This window comes from Calypte anna, chromosome 10 (genome assembly GCF_003957555.1).
Source record: "Calypte anna isolate BGI_N300 chromosome 10, bCalAnn1_v1.p, whole genome shotgun sequence".
In the NCBI taxonomy this organism is placed as follows: domain Eukaryota; kingdom Metazoa; phylum Chordata; class Aves; order Apodiformes; family Trochilidae; genus Calypte; species Calypte anna.
In genome coordinates, this window is record NC_044256.1 from 2,341,133 (window position 1) to 2,358,985 (window position 17,853).

The window sequence follows — 17,853 nt, forward strand, 5'->3', positions numbered from 1 at the left end:
GGGAAAGAGAAGGAAGGGGCTTGCATAGAAGGGTCTGTGCAGACACCAGGGTTTCACCACTGCTCACCTTTCTTTCTTTCTTCTTTTCTTTTTTTCTCTTTTTATTTCTTTCTCTCTGTTACAGCTCTCAAGCGCTGTGATGATGACCCTGATGCCTCAGTCAGGTCCCTAGCAGGTCAGACCTTGAACATCCTGCAGGCTGGGAGGGAGCTGGAGAGATCAAGATGGTCCTTCCCAGGCCTGTGCTTCTGGCGCTGATGACATGAGCCAAGGACAATCTTGCTGCCTCCATCTTCCTGACGGTACTTTCACCACTGCCCCATCATGGCCCCAAGAACACTCCTGTCCCCTGGCTCTCCCACTTAAAGCTCCCTAATGTCATCCCAGGCGGAGGAAGCGGCTCTGTTGGGGTGAAGGTCCTGGTGGAATGATGATCCCCAAGCCTGCAGAGCACACAGCATTTGTCCTGGTCTCTCCTGCTACCTGCACATCAGCTTAGCCCTGTGAGTGCCCTGGCCCCAGCTTGTTGGACAGCCAGGTTACCCTTCTTTAGGCTGGTGCTGCAAGGAGGCACAGGGCAGAAGGGAGTCAGGGTTTAACTCAGCAGAGCTCTTATAAACCCCAGCACTGCTTTGTCTTCAGGGCTTTGTTTGGCAGCTGCAGGAAGAAGGCAGAGTGTAAAATGGAGGGCGTTTCACCTGGAATGATCAGCCTCGTCACCAAGCACACCTCCACGGGGACAGCCCTGGTCACAGCTGAGGATGAACGCTTCCTCCTCACAGCAGTCCTGCTCAGTGTCCTGGGCATCATCAGCTGGTGCTGAGTTCTTACAGCTCACCTACAGGTGAGGAATTGCATCAGCAGCCAGAGACTCCCAGCTGATTCCAACTCTCCCAAGAGAGCGAGAAGCAGCTGCTGCATTCCTCTTCTGTCACTTCCAGGAGGTCACCAGGGTGTCTGCAGAGTTTGTGGCCTCTCCCCCAGAGACCTGGAGCAGCTCGAGTCATGCGGCTGAGCACACGCCCAAAGCAGATCCCCTCTCGGAGGCTGTTTGGATTCATCGGGAGCTGCCCCCCAGAGGCTACAGGAGGTTCCAGCCTTGCCGGGCAGGGTCCGTGTCACCGTGTGGGCCCAGCTTGGGACAGCTGGGCAGGGCACAGCTGAGCCAGAGCTGCTTTCCTTGTCTCCTCAGAGCAGCAGGACGTGCAGCCTCCTGGCCTCTGGCATAGCTTCCAATAGGTCAAAGAGGTCCCCAAATAAAATGTGGCCTTTGGAAAGCACAGCATGTGGTGAAATCTGTTGTATGGGACCTGGGCTCCGATCCTGGGACCGATGGGTGATCCTTGCCTCAACGCATGTCCTTAAGCCTCCGCAAATGTTTTTTCTACATGTTTTTTTGTGCCTGTGAGGGGAAAAGGGGAGGCAGGACCCCGCTGGGAAGGGTCAGCATGGCTGTATGTGGTTGGAGGCTCACGGTGAAAATTTCACCTGGCTTGTAGCTGAGCGGGCGTCGACCACTGCTTTTGGTGGGTTGAGGCGATGGTCAACCCCTGCCGAGGTTAGGAATGAGGCTCTGACTCTGTCACCTCTGGCTGGGGGAAGCAGCAGAGGGTCCAGCCCCCCTGGGAGCCCGGAGCAGCAGCGACCGCTTTGCCCTTGTCTGTGCAGGGAGCAGCAGGCAGTGAGCGGGTGAGAAAAGCCGTTCTGGGAGTTGTTTTGGGGAGCAGGGGGAGGTCAGAGATAGGGCCGAGAGGAGAGGTGGCTGTAGGGAGGTTCGATGAAGAACTCACTGAGGTGTCTGCATTCTCCTGGCTTAAGAGCCTGTGGTGGAGAAAAAAAGGAGCATCCGTGAGCTGGTACTGCTAGGTACAACAGTGTTATAAAATGTTGTGGATTGTTTATTAAACAATTATATGTGTTAAAAAATCTTTTATTAAAGTATTGTAGTAAGCTGTTTTGGATAGTGGGTGGAGCATTAAGATCACAGCCTAGTGACGTAGTTGTTAAGAGGCAGAGGCAGAAGAGGAGACCCCTGGTAACAACTGGAACATGCGCAGTACATCAAGAAGAGAAATGTAACAAGAAGAGGAGTCTTTAAAAGGCCTGCTGTGAGAAAAGTGGGTGTGGCAGTAGGAGGCAAGTCTGGTTAGAACAGACCCCCCTGTCACCCAGCGCTGTTTTGCTCAATATTCTACTTGCTATAATTGAATAAATTTTAATTTGTTTTTTTTTATAAAACGCAGAGTACATGGTCAATTTATTACAACAGTGACCCCCCTGAAAGCAGATTCTGTCATGGCATTTCTCTTTTCATCCAGCATCTAAGAGCACCTGGGCATTGTAAAATTGGGCTCCAAATTCCTACACAAACAGGCCTGGATCCCAAATACAGAGAGTGAACACTGAAAAAAACTGCTGGCCCTCACCCTCCCATGGAACTCTACCCACAGCACTTCCAGCAATCAGGCAACGGGTTTGCTTTTTTTCCTAAAACCTCAAACGTTCACAACCCCCCCCCCTCACCTCAGCCACTCTCCCACTGTATCGGGATTCAGCTCCAGAATTCCGAACAAATGGGCCTGGCAAAAAAATCCAAAGAGTGACCACAGGAAACTTTTGCTGGCCCTAACCCCCACATGGACCAGCAACAATCAGGCTAAGGCCTTGCTTTAGTACCCAAAACCTCGAAGATTCAGCTCCTCAGCAGCTCTCCCACTATAGCTCAAAACAGCTCCAAAATTCCACACCAACAGGCCTGGCAAAAAACCTCAAAGAGTGACCACTGAAAACTTCTGCTGGCCCTAACCCTCACATGGAACCCTACCCACAGCACTTCCAACAATCAGGCTACGGGATTGCTTTCATACCAAAAATCTCAAATATTCGACTCTTTGGCCACTCTCTCACTACTCAATACAGCTCCAAAATTCCACACAAATATGTCTGGCAAAAAAATGAAATGCAAGGAGTGACCACTGAAAACTCTTGATGGCTCTACCCCTCACATGGAACCATAGCCAAAGCATCAGCAACCACCAGGCTAGGGGGTTGATTCAGTACCAATAACCTTGAATATACAAACCCTAAGGCCACTCTCTCACTGGTGCTCAACACAGCTCCAAAATTCCACACGGATCCAAAATCCACACAAACAAACCAAGCTCAAAAAAGCAAAGAGTGACCCCTGAAAGCGTTTGCTGGCCCTAACCTTCACATAGAACCCTGCCCACAGCACCAGCAACAATTGAGCTACAAACAAAAGGCTTTGCTTTAACACCAAAAGACTCAAATATTTGACCCTTTCACCACTCTCTCACTCTCACTCAATACAGTACAAAAATTCCACACCAACAGGTCTGCCTCAAAACCACAAAGAGTGAGTTCTGAAAACTTCTGCTGGCCCCAGCCCTCACAGGGACACCTACCCACAGCACCACAAACAAGCAGGCTACAGCTTTGCTTTACTACCAAAAACCTCGAAGATTTGACCCCTCAGCAGCTCTCCCACTGTTGCTCACTACAGCTCCAAAAGTCCACACCAATGGGCCTGGCAAAAATACACAAGCAGTGACCACTGACATCTTTTGATGGCCCACAGCCCCAGCTACCAGGAATTACGGTTTACCAGAGAGCCTCTTACCTCCACTTCAGTCATCCAGGCTTCCTCACATCCTCTGCTTGCTCTTGCTTCCTGCTTCCTTCAACACACCATGGATGCTTCCTCTTTCTTCTCCAGCACCTCCTGCTGCAAGGGGACACAGTCAGCACCAACAACACCGGCCTGACAGAGAGGCACCAGGACAGTCCCCACATGGAAGCCGGGAAAGTTCCAGAAGCTTGGGGGCAGAGCGTCGTGGCTGAAGAGTTCGGGGTGTGGGAAACCGCAAGAGGCGGAGTTTATGTTTAACACTTAACCAATAGTGAGTCAAGCTTTTGCAACCGTTGACCAATGATATTCTGACAAGTAGGCATAATTCGGTATAAATACGTTTGATGTTCTAATAAAGTTGGACTTGACTGATCATATTGGTCGTGTGTCAGCCCCTTCTTGCGACACCCTCCAAATCACTCCTCCAGGCACCTGCCCAGGCACAGCGGGAAATAAACACTGCCTTCCTCTCACAATAATAACTCCTCCATTTCTACCCTCCAAACACAGAGACAGTGTTTCTTGCCCTCCTTACAGGTTTGCCCCTCTTCTCTGGGCAGCTTCACCAGAGGAAAAACAGCCAGAGGCCCAAGACCCCAGTCCTGCTTACAGGGAGCTCACCCAGCACAAAGCTGGCCAGGGCAGCAAAGATGCTGGCAATGCTCTGGTGGGACAATCAGGTCCCTTTGCCCATGGGGCCTCCTTACCTCCACTTCACTCATCCAGGCTTCCTCTGCTCACTCTTGGTTTATGCTTTTTTCCACACACCATGGAGGCCTCCACTTTCTCCTCCTGCACCTCCTGCTGCAAAGGCAAGAGGACACAATCAGCACCCACAAGTCCCCACTCCCCCACCAGGATGCTCTCCCACACTGAAGCTCGCCACACCAACTCTCTAGTCCTCTTCAAGCCAACATCCCAATGACCCCCAAAAAACCCCACACTGCTGCCCTCAAGCAGGAGAGGAACCTCAGAGCTGCCCCCACCCCGTCCCCGGGGCTGCATGGAGGCCAGGGGGACCCTCAACACTCCAAAGGGCTCCGGCCAGAGCAGGGGGATGGGGAAAGGGACCTCCCCTGACTACAGGGGGGCAGCTGCCAGCTCCATTTCTCCCTCCATGGAGCAGACAGGGGCTCTCACCCACCTTACAGGGTTGGTGCTCTCACCGGCCAACACAGCAACAGCCCAAAGACCCCAGCACACCAAAGGTGCTGCCAACACTCTCCCACCACTACCCCCGAACAAACAAACCCGCGGAACAGCTTTTCTCACCCGCTCGGTGCCCGCTGCTCCCTGCACGGACGAGGGCGAAGCGGCCGCTGCTGCTCGGGGCTCCCGGACGCTCCCGGCGGGGCTGGGCCCTCCATTGCCACCCGGGCAGCGTTTGACGCCTCCGCAGTTCCAGTCTTGCCCAGGGCAGAGATCAACCATCGCTTTCGGGGGGTCGAGGCAATGCTCGACCCCCGCCTGCCCCCGAAGAAGCACGGATCCCTCACTGCGCAGCGCTGCGCACCCGTCGCTCTCCTACCCTTTGCCCTGACGGGTCCCACTCTTTACCTCATCCCCTCCGCAGGGTCCGGCTCTTCAGTTTTCCTCAGGAGACCAAAAACGACCCTCTGAACAAGCCGCGGCAGCCAGGAAGACGCCACAAGCCCCACACAGAGGAGCTGCTGTTTGCTAAGAGGAACGGGAACCCGGGAGGGGCTGTGCTCACGGCAGCTTTTGTGCCCCCCAGCCCAGGAGTTTCCCATCCCCACCCCCAGGACACGGCCCCTGCCCAGCTGCAGGGCATCAGCCCGAGTGCCCGGCCCGGCTGCTCATGGCCGGGGCTGCTGCGGGGCTCTGACACGGAGGGGACTCAGCCAGGACACTGCGTGCTCAGGGGCTGCACAGATACGAGCTGGGCAGCAACACTGCCTCTTCTTCCTCTGCAGGGCACAACCCAGAACTGCACCCAAAGCTGGAGCTCCACGGCACTGCTCAGAGTCAGACTACAGGAGAATCATCAAACCAGAGGCAGGTTTGCTTTTTCCCCAGAGGTCTCGAAGGGGAGCTGCCACTGGACAATCTGACTGTGACACTGCAGGGATACAGAGTGTTCTGCATTTACAGTCACCGGAGAGGTGAGAAAACGGAGCCTGAAAAACTCCTAGGATTCTGTGACGTGTGTAGGCCAGGATCACCCATCGGTCCCAGGATCAGAGCCCAGGTCCCATACAACAGATTTCACCACTTGCTGTGCTTTCCAAAGGCCACATTTTATTTGGGGACCTCTTTGACCTATTGGAAGCTATGCCAGAGGCCAGGAGGCTGCACATCCCGCTGCTTTGAGGAGACAAGGAAAGCAGCTCTGGCTCAGCTGTGCCCTGCCCAGCTGTCCCAAGCCGCCTGGGCCCACACGGTGACACGGACCCTGCCCGGCAAGGCTGGAACCTCCTGTAGCCTCTGGGGGGCAGCTCCCGATGAATCCAAACAGCCTCCGAGAGGGGATCTGGTTTGGGCGTGTGCTCAGCCGCATGACTCGAGCTGCTCCAGGTCTCTGGGGGAGAGGCCACAGACTCTGCAGACACCCTGGTGACCTCCTGGAAGTGACAGAAGAGGAATGCAGCAGCTGCTTCTCACTCTCTTGGGAGAGTTGGAATCAGTTGGGAGTCTCTGGCTGCTGATGCAATTCCTCACCTGTAGGTGGGCTGTAAGAACTCAGCACCAGCTGCTGATGCACATGACACTGAGCAGGACTGCTGTGAGGAGCAAGTGTTCATCCTCAGCTGTGACCAGGGCTGTCCCCATGGAGGTGTGCTTGGTGACAAGGCTGATCATTCCAGGTGAAACGCCCTGAGACAAAGCAGTGCTGGAGTTTATAAGAGCTCTGCTGAGTTAAACCCTGACTCCCTTCTGCCCTGTGCCTCCTTGCAGCACCATCCTAAGGAAGGGTAACCTGGCTGTCCAACAAGCTGGGGCCAGGGCACTCACAGGGCTAAGCTGATGTGCAGGTAGCAGGAGAGGCCAGGACAAATGCTGTGTGCTCTGCAGGCTTGGGGATCATCATTCCACCAGGACCTTCACCCCAGCAGAGCCACTTCCTCCGCCTGGGATGACATTAAGGAGGTTTAAGTGGGGGAGCCAGGGGACAGGAGTGTTCTTGGGGCCATGATGGGGCAGTGGTGAAAGTACCGTCAGGAAGATGGGGGCAGCAAGATTGTCCTTGACCCATCTCATCAGCGCCAGAAGCACAGGCCTGGGAAGGACCATCTTGATCTCTCCAGCTCCCTCCCAGCCTGCAGGATGTTCAAGGTCTGACCTGCTAGGGACCTGACTGAGGCATCAGGGTCATCATCACAGCGCTTGAGAGCTGCAGCAGAAAGAAAGAAAGAAAGGAAAAAAAAGACAAGAGAAGAGAGAGAGAGAAAGAAAGAAAGAAGGTGAGCAGTGGTGAAACCCTGGTGTCTGCACAGACCCTTCTATGCAAGCCCCATCCCTCTCTTTCCCTGACTGGGAGGAGCAGGGATGGGACAGTCACAGCTTCTCCCTCCTTTCCCTGCAGCAGCAGAGCCAGGAATGGCAGCACCCTGCCCTGGCTCTCTCCCCTGCCCCACCAGCACCCCTCTGACCCTACTCACCATCCCACACAACCTCCATCGTCCGTTTGGATCCGTTCCTCCCCAGGCGCTGCGCAGCAGTCCCTGTGCACAGAGCTCCCGTCAGACCTCCCCCTCCCCAGCACTGCGGCAGCACAGCCCCCGGCCCGGCCAGCTCGGCCGCACGCCCTCCTGCCCAGCACTCCGCACGGATGGCCCCGGGCAAGTCCCCGAGGGAGCTGCTGACACTGAGCCAGGCGGCCACCAAGGCCTGGGCAGGCCAGGGCAGAGCAGAGGGGGCAGCAGGAGGCCAGGGCCCTGCCCGAGACAGCCACAGGGCTGCTCCTGCCTGCCAGGGCAGCGCCGGGGGCTGGGGCCGGGCTGCCAGAAGAGGGTCCCCGGGGGCTGTGGCTCACCGATGAATCTGATGGCCTCCAATCTCACGCTGGTCTGGGAGTCCCGCAGGTAGGGCAGGCTGAAGCACACGTAATCTTCCACCCTGTTCCTGTCCTGCTTCAGCTGGAGAGTGCCCAAGGTCATGTCATGGGGCTGGCACAGACCGTTCCTCCCCCCCCCAACGTGTGCAAGAGCAGTCCCTCTGCCCATCCCACCCCTTCCCCCCCAGGCACAGCCACACCCTGGGCACATGGGGCATCCCTTGTCCAGCCCAGGCCCTGGCACCTGGGGGTTGTCCTCACCAAAGTCTCTCCGATCAGCCAGGTCTTCTGCTTCTTAAGAACCCTCTTCAGCTTCCTCCAGCCCAGGAACTTGGCACAGATGAGGAGGCCTTTGCCAGAGGCCTGCAAAACAGCAGCAGGTGGGAGCTGGCACCAGAGCTCAGAGAAGGAGACCTGTTGTCCCCCTCCTCTTGGCAAGGCTGCCAGCTGTCCCCAGCTACTTCAGGGAAGAGGCAGCTGGGGACAGAGCCTGAATGCCCGGGCTTCAATGCCCGAGGCAGGGACACGGGGCAGCCACCACCTCAGCTATGGCACTCTCACAGCCAGCACAAGAGAAACGGGCAAGGGCTGATGAGCTGCTGCTGCCAGGGCTGGGGCAGAGGGAAGGAAGGGCAAAGCAGGTGCTCAGCTTTCAGCTCTCTACCTCAGCCACACTCCTGCTCTCAGCGTTCACATGCAGGAAGAGTGAGAGCACGACCCTGCGTGTCGCCTCCTTCATCTCTGCCTTGTCTCTGCTCGCCACAGCCTTCATGGTGTCTTCAAAGAGGCTGAGGGAGAGCTCTTGAACCTGGCTGGACTCCTGGTGGGAAGGAAGGAAGAGAGCGTGACTGCAGCAAAGTGTAACTCTAGAGGCTGAGGCCAAGGAGAAGCCACACTGGGTACAGAGCCCAGCAGCCCTCCCAGCAGAGCCCAGGGGCGTGAGGAGGGCAGCAGCCCTGCCCAAGTGCTGCCGGCGGGGCTGGGCTGGAGGGCAGCTGTCCTTGTCCCATGCCCCTCTACGGGATCAAGCTCCCACATCAGCCTTACATCACCAAAGAGGGCTGCGAGCTTCTCCACCAGCAGCAGAGAGACGGGGCTGGCCTCTTTCCTCTTCAGCTGGCCCATCATGGTGCAGAAGAAGAGCAAGGCCTCCATCCTGATGTCTCTGGATGGATCCTTCAGGCACGCCAGGATGCTCTCCACCAGAGAGCTGCCCCGCATTTCTCTTGCCTGGAGGAAACAGAGAATTGCTGTGAGGGTGGAGCAGTGGAGGAGCAGCCTGGCACAAACACCCTGCGTGCTGAGCACCAGCCTCCCACCCGGCTTCCCGGCAGGCGCTGCACGTGCCGATGGGGATGAAGGAGAGAGCAAAGAGAGCAAAGGCTCTGTGGCCCCTGCTCAGCCACCCCTCTCTCTGCTGACAGCCACCTCCTTCCTCGCAGCCAGGCCCAAGCCAGCGCGTTACCCCTGCCCCAGCCCCAGGCTGCCAAGGCGGCTCCGCCTGACTACGCCTCGCTCACCATCTGTGGATCTCCTGCGAGTGCCACCAAGCCCCGGAGTGCCCTCAGACGGACTGTCTGTGTGCCATGGCTCAGGTAGGAGTGGAGGAGGCGCAGGTCACTCCAGTCCTTTCCAAGGCCCTGGCAGCCCAGCAGCTGAAAGAACAACAGTGGTGAGAGATGGGCAGAGCTGCGGGACCTTGGCACTCTGCAGCTCCTGGCTACCCCTGCCAGGTGGGGGCCTGGGGGCTGACACAGCCCCTCCGGGGGGCAGCCCTGCCTGTGGACACGTGGGGGTGCTGAGCACTGCCCCAGCAGGAAGGGCTGGATGGAGGCCCCAGGGACTGACTGGCAGCAGAGCCCTCTGTCCCAGCTCCAGGGACTGTCATCCCACCCGGCAGCAGCCGCCTGTGCCAGAGGGACGGCTTCAGGAGCATCTGGCAGAGGCACTGCTTCCCACCAGGCTTACCTCAGTATAGAAAGTCAAGGCAAAGTTGGTCTGCCATTCCCTCCTGTGGGTAAGAATCTCCTTCATGTGCTGGAACAGGAGGCGTTGCTGCTCAGCTGGGCTCTTCCTCAGCTCTCTGGGCAGGAAAAGAAAAGCGGTGCTGGCAGTGAGCAGGGCAGGCAAAGCCTTGCTGGGATTGCCCTGCCCAGCCCAGCCAGGCCAGCCCAGGCCAGGACACGCCTTTGCCCCCAGCCACAGCCTCCACACCACTTGCTGCTGACTGGGCCCTGCTCTCTCCCCAGGCAAGGAGCACCCCTTGCCACTCGGATCGCTCCCTGGCCAGCGCTGCGGCTGCAGCCCGGGGCCTGGGTGCCTGGGGACTTCTCTGACGCCGGGGATGGGGCTGCCGAGGCACTGCTGCCTACAAAGGGCTCTCACCTGGCCAGCAGACTGATTCCTCTCTCGAGGGTGTCTGCTTGCAGCATCATGTCCCAGCCGCCCTCCTCCTGGATGTTCTGGACATGGCCTTGACAGCCAGCAGCGTGCAGCAGAACTTTAATGCCCTCCACTGCCAGCCTGTGTGCAGAGCAAGGTCCGGTTACACACAGAGCAGGGGCCCAGGCCGAGGGCCCAGGGGAAGGAATGGCAGGGGAAGGGGATGGCGCACCCGAAAGGGACGGGTTGATCAGCCCCAGGCTGCTCCCGCCCCAGGATCACTGCAGCCAGGGAAAGTTTGAAGGTCAAGGTCATGAGGAGCCTGGGGAAGAGCGCTTCCAGGATCCTCTGGCCGCGGGGCCGCTGGCTGAGCCTGTACAGGACCTGGCTTGCCTGCAGAAAGACACAGGGACAGCTCTCAGGGCAAGGAAGCTGCTGGGGCACTGCCAAAGCCCCTGGGCTGCACGTGGGGCCATCAACTGCCTTGAAGTCGTGAGCAAGAGGTGCTTTGGTCACTCACAGATGGGATAGCACAGATTGGTCTCCAGCCCTGGATCACACTGAGCAGCCGGTCAAGAACTGTCTCTGAAGTGCTGGGCAGGGACAGCAGCATCTCCCACATGGCCAGCGCAGCGCTGCAAGCCAGAACACTCTGTTAGCAGGGCTGCCTTGGCCACTGTGCTGTGCCTGGGCTATGGAGCAAGTCCCCAGGGCTCTTGGGGCTCATACTTGTCACAGGAGGGACTGATCCTCAAGAGGGTCTGAACTGTTTCCTCAGGGCAGCACTCGCTGAGCAGACCAAGCACGGATCTCAGGAGGAACTGCCCTGGTTCCGTGCACACTTCCTCCACTTCTCTGTGGATGCACCTCAAGATTTTTTCTGTCTGCAGGGAACAGAGGGGAGGATGGTGCTGCCACTGGGCTGCAACCATCCCCTCAGATGCCACACACAGGGAGGGGTCCCTCCCAGCAGCCTCAGGGAAGAATCCCCACACCCATCTGCCATGGCCAGGAGGTGGCCAGAGCCCCTTCCCACTGCAGCCTCTGCTCCTTCATATGCCTCTGTACCCGTCAGGGTGCAGAGGGCTTTGGGGGAGAAACCTCCCTGGGGGGTTTGCACAGGGGAAACTGTGACCTGCTCTGAAAATGCCAGACCTGCGAGACATCCTGCAGACTCCTGAGGGTGGAGGGGCAAAGGTTGACTACCAGATCTCTCACACACTCTTTGTCCCGCTCCTGCAACAAGAGAAGGTTATGGGGCTCTCTTTTTTTTTTTTTTTTTTCTTTTTTCCCCAGCTTTGCCCAGAGGGCAGCTGTCTGGGAAGGCATCTTTGAGCATGGGGGCAGCTGGAGCAGGCACAAGGCAGGTGAGAGTCTCTGTAGGTACCTCTCCTAGCTCTTCCTGAGCATCCGCACTCATCTCCTGGCCCTCTTCCGCTGAATACCAAAGGAAGGTGGCATCAGGATTGGGATCTAAGAAAGCAACGGAGGAGAGTGAGCTGAAGGTGCTGGCAGGAGTAACTGAAGGGCCCTACCCGGCACCCAGCCCCGTGCCAGCTCCCGAGGAGAGAGCCAGCCCTGGGCAGGGGGATCCAAAGAGGGGACTGGCACGGAAGAGGCCGGGGATGTGCCCAGCAGCCACTGCCATGCAGGAGCACAGCAAAGCAGCCAAACGCCCCTCACTCACCTGTCTCCATCAGCTGGACCACCTTGTCTGGGACGGGGAGACTGATCTCTTCCGCCTCATCCTCGACCCAGGCCAGCCGGAGGTGGCTCCCGGACCTCCGCTCAGTCCTGAGGAAGGAGGAGAGGCCATGGGGGGTGGGCATGGGGGTGGCAGTGCTGCTGGCCCCAAGGCTGCACGGCCTGCGGGGAGAGCCCGTGGGGCCAAGGGGGCTGCGTGGGGGCAGGGAGATGTCATGGACGGGCTCTGCACGGGGCAGTGAGGCTCTGCTCCTGGGCAGCCTGTGAAGAACCCCAGCCCTCAGGGGCTGGGCAGAAGCTCCCGATGGACAAACCACAAAGGCCTTTCATGAGCCCTCACATTTGACCCCGCAGTGCCCACCCAGCCCCAGCCCCTGGCTCTTACCTCTCTTGGGGACAGAGCAGCCCCTGGGAATTGCCATGGTTCTCTTGGGAACCAAGGCGGCTTTCTCCAGACACAAAAAGACCAGACATGGCTCAGGGCTCCTAGGTAGCTCTCTGCTCCTGTCTGGCCTGATCGCTGTCCTCTTGGACACTGAGCCAGGGCCACCCCAGCACTAGGAAGGTACCCAGGGCCCAGGGGTGTCACCAATGATGTAAGAAAGGGGTCCCATTGTCACCCAGCACCCAGGGTGTACAGGCAGGCACTGGAACATCCACACCCAACTATGACACAGGCTCCCGGGGAGCTGCACGCACAAGCTCTGTGGGGGGAAGGTGTAGAAGAGGTGTCTCAGCCTTGGGAGGAGATGGCATAAAAGGAGGGGATGCAGTCCCAGCAGTCCCATGGCCAGGGCAGCAGCTCTTGATTCAAACATTCAAGCACTGTTCAAGCATCCTAAGTCAGCCCTCCTCGGCTTGTTACCCACTTTTTGGACATGAGTGATCCTGCTCTGATCAAAATGGAAGTTTACCGACCGTATTTTAGAACTAACATCAAGTAAACATCGGAATTTCCCAGAAGGTGGCATTCTTGTCCATCATGTCTCCAAAACATCCCTCATTTTTTTCCCCCTCACAAGTTGAGGTTGTAGCCAGTCCTTCTGAATTGCCTTCCTATTTAAAGCCTCAGCTAAGGTCAGCTTTTCCGTAAAAGTAAATCTGTTTATTTTGCAAAATCATTAGAACCCTGTGTGACCCGTTCTGCTCTGTATGAACTGGGCTAGCCTGGTTTTGGCAGAATTATCAATAAATACAGCATAAACTGAGGAATAGAGCTTCAGGTGGTTATTTTAAAATTCTTTGTGATCCCCGGTGTGCTGGCATCACTCTCCAGGGGACGCCCAGGGGCTTGAGCAGACAAGACCCCACAAGTGGTGTTGCCTTTGCCCAGAGGTGAAGAAATCCACACAGCTTGTCCCAGGAGGTTCCTCTCCCTTACAGCAGGGACCTCATCCCCTTCCCCTGTCTGTAGAACAGCAGACTGGCCAGGGCTGGCTCCATTGATCCAGCCCCTGCTCTTAACTAACCAGAGGGCTTGTGCTAAATGTTTGTCCCGGTTTTTGAACCTTTCCCCACCCCTTGATTTCAGGGTGCTTTTTACCAAGCCATGATGGCAGAGGCTGCTGCGTGGTAAGGAAGGGGACAGACCCACTCTGCACTGTGCTCTGTGGCTCAGTCAGCTCTTAGGTTACTTTCCCAAATAGCTCCAGTCTCTGACCCACTCCCCAGGCTGGGGATCCCAGGCTGCCACCAAATTTGCCTTTCTAGGCCCAGATTGGCATTGCAGGCAGCAGCATGAAGTCTGGGATGGGTTTCCAGTCATCTCTGGCCAGTCTCCTGTGGACCTGTCTGCCAGACTCTCCCCAGCTTGTTCAGGGCCCCATACAAAAGAGTTTCTTTTCTGAGGGACTCTAGAGAGAGGCTTCACCACGTCACTGTCCCATGGAACAGGCATCCTCCAGACACACACAACACCCAAGGCAGCCTCTGTCTCCTCCTTCCTGACAGAGGCAGACACAGCTGTTACCTTGGTCACCACATCCACAGGCATGGGGCTGCATCCATCTTGCCAGTTAATTCCCAAGAACTGCATCTCTTGACCAAGTCCCTTGACCTTGCTTCTCTCAATGCCAAACCTGCCTTCCAACAGAAGCTGCATCATATTCTTGCCTTCTCCAGAGGCTTGCTACCAGGCAAGCTACACAGCTGCTGATTCAGACATTCCTTTGAGTTGGAAGTGACCTCTAGAGGTCATGTAATCTAAACCCCCCTGCAAGAAATAGGGACATCCACAACTAGATCCTCAGCTTGCTCAGAGCCTCATCACACCTCACCTTGAAGAGCTCCAGGATTTAGGCCTCAGACTCAAGAGGTTTCAATCATCATTCGTATCAGAGTCCTGCTTTTCACTTCCTCTCAGATGCCCCAGAAGGACCCTCTTGAAAAGTTGCTGCAGGAAGGAGCCCTGAGTCCCCAGCCCCACACAGAGGAGCTGCTGTTTGCTAAGAGGAACGGGAACCCGGGAGGGGCTGTGCTGACGGCAGCTTTTGTGCCCCCCGGCCCAGGAGTTTCCCATCCCCACCCCCAGGACACGGCCCCTGCCCAGCTGCAGGGCATCAGCCCGAGTGCCCGGCCCGGCTGCTCATGGCCGGGGCTGTTGCGGGGCTCTGCTTTGCAGGCAGGGCTGGACACGGGGGGCTGGGCAGCAGGGGAGGACGAGGGAGGTTTGAATGCGCTGCAGGTCGGAGGGGGGACGGCCTTTCCAGCCAGGGGGGCTCCGGGTGTCCCCGGGCAGAAAGGAGCTGAGCGGGGAAGCCAGCGCTGGGCTGCGCTTTGCTTTGCAGCCTCGGTCACCAGCAAGTCACCGCTGCCCTCCAGTGTCCCTGTCCCGCACTGCCAGAGCTCAAGCCCCGGGAGGTATCGCTTCTGCCCGCCTTCAGACGGGCCACTCGAGAGAAACACCGCAGAAATCTCTCCCTTTCTCATCTAGCTTGGTGGCAAAGCAAATGCCCAGCCAGCTCTCTGCACTGACCGCTGTAGCAAGAAACAGCCTTTTGCTTCCAAAGGCAGAGGGCGGGAAGCAGAGGGCAGGCTGCTGGGCTTTGGGGTTTTTTTTTTTCTGTATCCACTCTGCCTTGTCTGCATCTCAGATGTGCCCTGTGACACTCCCAGCTTGCGATTCACGCCTCTGCTCCCCGTTTCTCCTCTCGGGCACTTCCACACGCACACACCCCACGAGCTCCAGCACGGCTGAGGAGTCCCTGACCAGCTGCAGGGCCATGGCATCCCTTCAGGAGAATTTTGGGGTCCCGTTGCTACCCGAGACCTCGGTGTGGCTGCACAATGTACTGAGCAGGTAGAAGAATGTGACTGCCAAAATAGGGGATGGGGGAATGGGAGCTGGGGGTGCAAAGCAATGCAGCAGCTTGCAGTAGTGTAGGATTTGTTTATAGAGGTCAGGATAAGGATGGTCTAAGGATCCCATGAACGTGGGGCACAAGGAGGTGGCTGTCTCATGGAAAGCAGATGATGAGCAGTTTTGAGCCTGGAGCCAGCAGGAGAGCAACACTAAGGGTATCGATCCCTGCCCTTGAATCTCTACAGACAGCAAGTGCTCCATTCAGAGAATTACAGTGAGCAGACAGCGGCGTGACCAAGGCCAGGTGGGTTCTGCTTGTGATTCCTGCGCTCTCAGAGGATATTCCTGAGGCGCCGAGGCTGCTGTCTGCCCCTTTTCACAGCCCTTCAACCAACCAAACCCCCTGGACTTGATCCAACTCGGCCGCCGCCCTTCGCCAGGCGGCTCCCGGGCAATAAATGTCTTTCTTCCCCTTGAGCCATCGTTCCAGAGGGCGCTTGGAGCGCTGTCAGGAAAGCAGCCCAGCTTTCTGGTTGCTGCGGGCTCTATGCCTGCCCCAGCTCCCCCCGCCCGCCGCCGCCCCCAGAGCCGGGGCTGCCCGCCCGCCAGCCCCTCGGCCCCGCCCCTCCCGGCGCCACAGCCAATCGCGGCCCGGGACAGCTCCCGGCCCCGCCCAATCCCGTTCCTTGTTTTGGATCCGGCATTGCGGCCGGGTTCCCGGTGTCTCTGCGGACCGACCGGAGCCGACCGGACCGTGCTGGGCGGGACCCAGTGCTACCTTGGCTCTCGATTGGCTGTGGCCCCTGGAGGGGCGGGGCCTGGGTCTATATAAGGCTTTGCGGAGAAGGCGGCGCCGGTGCTGCCACTCTGAGGCGACCGTGAGTGGGCGGGGAGCGGGGCGGGGAGCGGGGCGGGGAGCGGGGCGGGGCGGTTCGGGAGGGGACGGGACGGGCAGCGCAGCGCAGCGCTGGAGGGCGCGGGGGCCGCTGCTCGGGTGGGCGGAGCCGGGAAGGGAGGGGCCGGGGCATCCCCGGCTCGGGTGCTGGGGAGCGGAGCGAGTCCGGCCGGCTGCTCCCCGAGGGCGAGGGGCTGCGGCAGTGCTGGGGTTCTCTCGGCCGGAGGGGAGTCCCGGGGGTCGAGGCCGCAGTTCCTGGGTCTTGTTGTCTGGTGTCATTACAAACCCCGGGTGTGACAGTGGCTGAAATGTAATGTTCAAAGAAGGGCAAGCAAGGGTTGGCGGTGTGGGCGCTGCCTCCTCCCCAGCCTTGCGGGTGGTGCCTCCGCCTTTCCCGGGGGCTGCTGGGGGTGGGGGGGGTTCCCGCTGGGTGCTGGGGGACAGATCCGGCTCAGCCATCCCGGTGCGGCCAAGTGCTGCGTGTCCAGCGCTGGGCCCTGGAGCCCCGGGGCCGGGAGTTGCCCCGTTCCCCCAGGCCTGGCCCTGTGCTGTCAGCTCGGTGACACTGCAGTGGGGACAGGGAGTGATTTGTGTCCTTGTCAACAGCCCCGGCGCTGCGGCAGAGCCGGGAGCAGCTTCGGCTGGAGGCAGCGGGAAGGAGAGGAGCTGGAGTGGAGCTGTGGATCCCACAGTGGAGCTGGAATCTCTGAGTTGGAGCTCCAATAAAGCTTGTGGGGCTGGAGCTGAAATCAGGGTGTGGGGGTGGAGCTGAAACACTGCAGAGCTGGAATAAAGCTTGTGGGGCTGAAACACTGACCATGGGGCTGGAGTGGTGCAGAGCTGGAGCTGAGACATCCCCGAGCTGAGGAGTGCAGGAATGGAGCTGAGACACCCGCAGTGGATCAGGATTCTCTGAGCTGGAGCTCCAATAAAGCTTGTGGGGCTGGAGCTGAAATCAGGGTGTGGGGCTGGAGCTGAAACACAACAGAGCTGGAGCTGAGACATCCCCGAGCTGAGGAGTGCAGGAATGGAGCTGAGACACCCGCAGTGGATCAGGATTGTCTGAGCTGGAGCTTCAATAAAGCTTGTGGGGCTGGAGCTGAAATCTTGTGGGGCTGGGATAGATCCTGGAGAGCAAGAGCTGAGATAAAATGTGGGGCAGAGGCTGGAGCTGCAATAAAGAATGTAGGGCTGGAGCTGAGACACTGCAGAGCTGGAATAAAGCTTGTGGGGCTGAAACACTGACTATGGGGCTGGAGTGGTGCAGAGATGGAGCTGAAACAAAAACTGCATCGCTGGAGCTGAGAATCCCAGAGTGGGGCTGGAATCTCTGAGCTGGAGCTCCACTAAAGCTTGTGGGGCTGGAGCTGAAATCAGGGTGTGGGGGTGGAGCTGAAACACTGCAGAGCTGGAATAAAGCTTGTGGGGCTGAAACACTGACCATGGGGTTGGAGTGGTGCAGAGCTGGAGCTGAAAATGCTGCAGAGCTGGAGCTGAGACATCCCCGAGCTGAAGAGTGCAGGGCTGGAGCTGAAACACCCGCAGTGGATCGGGATTCTCTGAGCTGGAGCTCCAATAAAGCTTGTGGGGCTGGAGCTGAAATCTTGTGGGGCTGGAGCTGAAACACAACAGAGCTGGAGCTGAGACATCCCCGAGCTGAAGAGTGCAGGGCTGGAGCTGAGACACCTGCAGTGGATCAGGATTCTCTGAGCTGGAGCTCCAATAAAGCTTGTGGGGCTGGAGCTGAAATCTTGTGGGGCTGGGTTAGATCCTGGAGAGCAAGAGCTGAAATAAAATGTGGGGCAGAGGCTGGAGCTGCAATAAAGAGTGGGGTTGGAGCTGAGACACTGCAGAGCTGGAATAAAGCTTGTGGGGCTGAAACTCTGACTATGGGGCTGGAGTGGTGC

The 17,853-nt window shown here is 58.1% G+C and overlaps 1 protein-coding gene and 2 long non-coding RNA genes across 3 annotated transcripts; all 3 read right to left on the bottom strand.

Moving 5' to 3' along the window:
• Positions 1–3,620: 3,620 nt before the first annotated feature.
• Positions 3,621–5,010, bottom strand: LOC115598837. Its single transcript, XR_003987965.1, has 3 exons — positions 4,922–5,010; positions 4,357–4,453; positions 3,621–3,745 (listed from the first exon to the last, which is right to left on the bottom strand). It is a non-coding gene; the product is annotated as an uncharacterized LOC115598837 (long non-coding RNA).
• Positions 5,011–6,535: 1,525 nt separating this feature from the next.
• LOC115598831 lies at positions 6,536–7,317 on the bottom strand. Its single transcript, XR_003987959.1, has 3 exons — positions 7,270–7,317; positions 6,824–7,001; positions 6,536–6,738 (listed from the first exon to the last, which is right to left on the bottom strand). It is a non-coding gene; the product is annotated as an uncharacterized LOC115598831 (long non-coding RNA).
• Positions 7,318–7,350: 33 nt separating this feature from the next.
• On the bottom strand, positions 7,351–12,240 carry LOC115598872 (maestro heat-like repeat-containing protein family member 7). The gene is made up of 14 exons (XM_030457278.1): positions 12,136–12,240; positions 11,734–11,912; positions 11,407–11,519; positions 11,202–11,282; positions 10,776–10,930; positions 10,567–10,681; positions 10,279–10,439; positions 10,050–10,187; positions 9,633–9,747; positions 9,185–9,319; positions 8,712–8,894; positions 8,329–8,484; positions 7,926–8,027; positions 7,351–7,746 (listed from the first exon to the last, which is right to left on the bottom strand). The coding sequence occupies exons 1-14, from the start codon at positions 12,222–12,224 to the stop codon at positions 7,351–7,353; spliced, it is 2,118 nt and encodes a 705-aa protein (XP_030313138.1). The 5' UTR covers positions 12,225–12,240.
• Between the last annotated feature and the right edge of the window lie 5,613 nt (positions 12,241–17,853).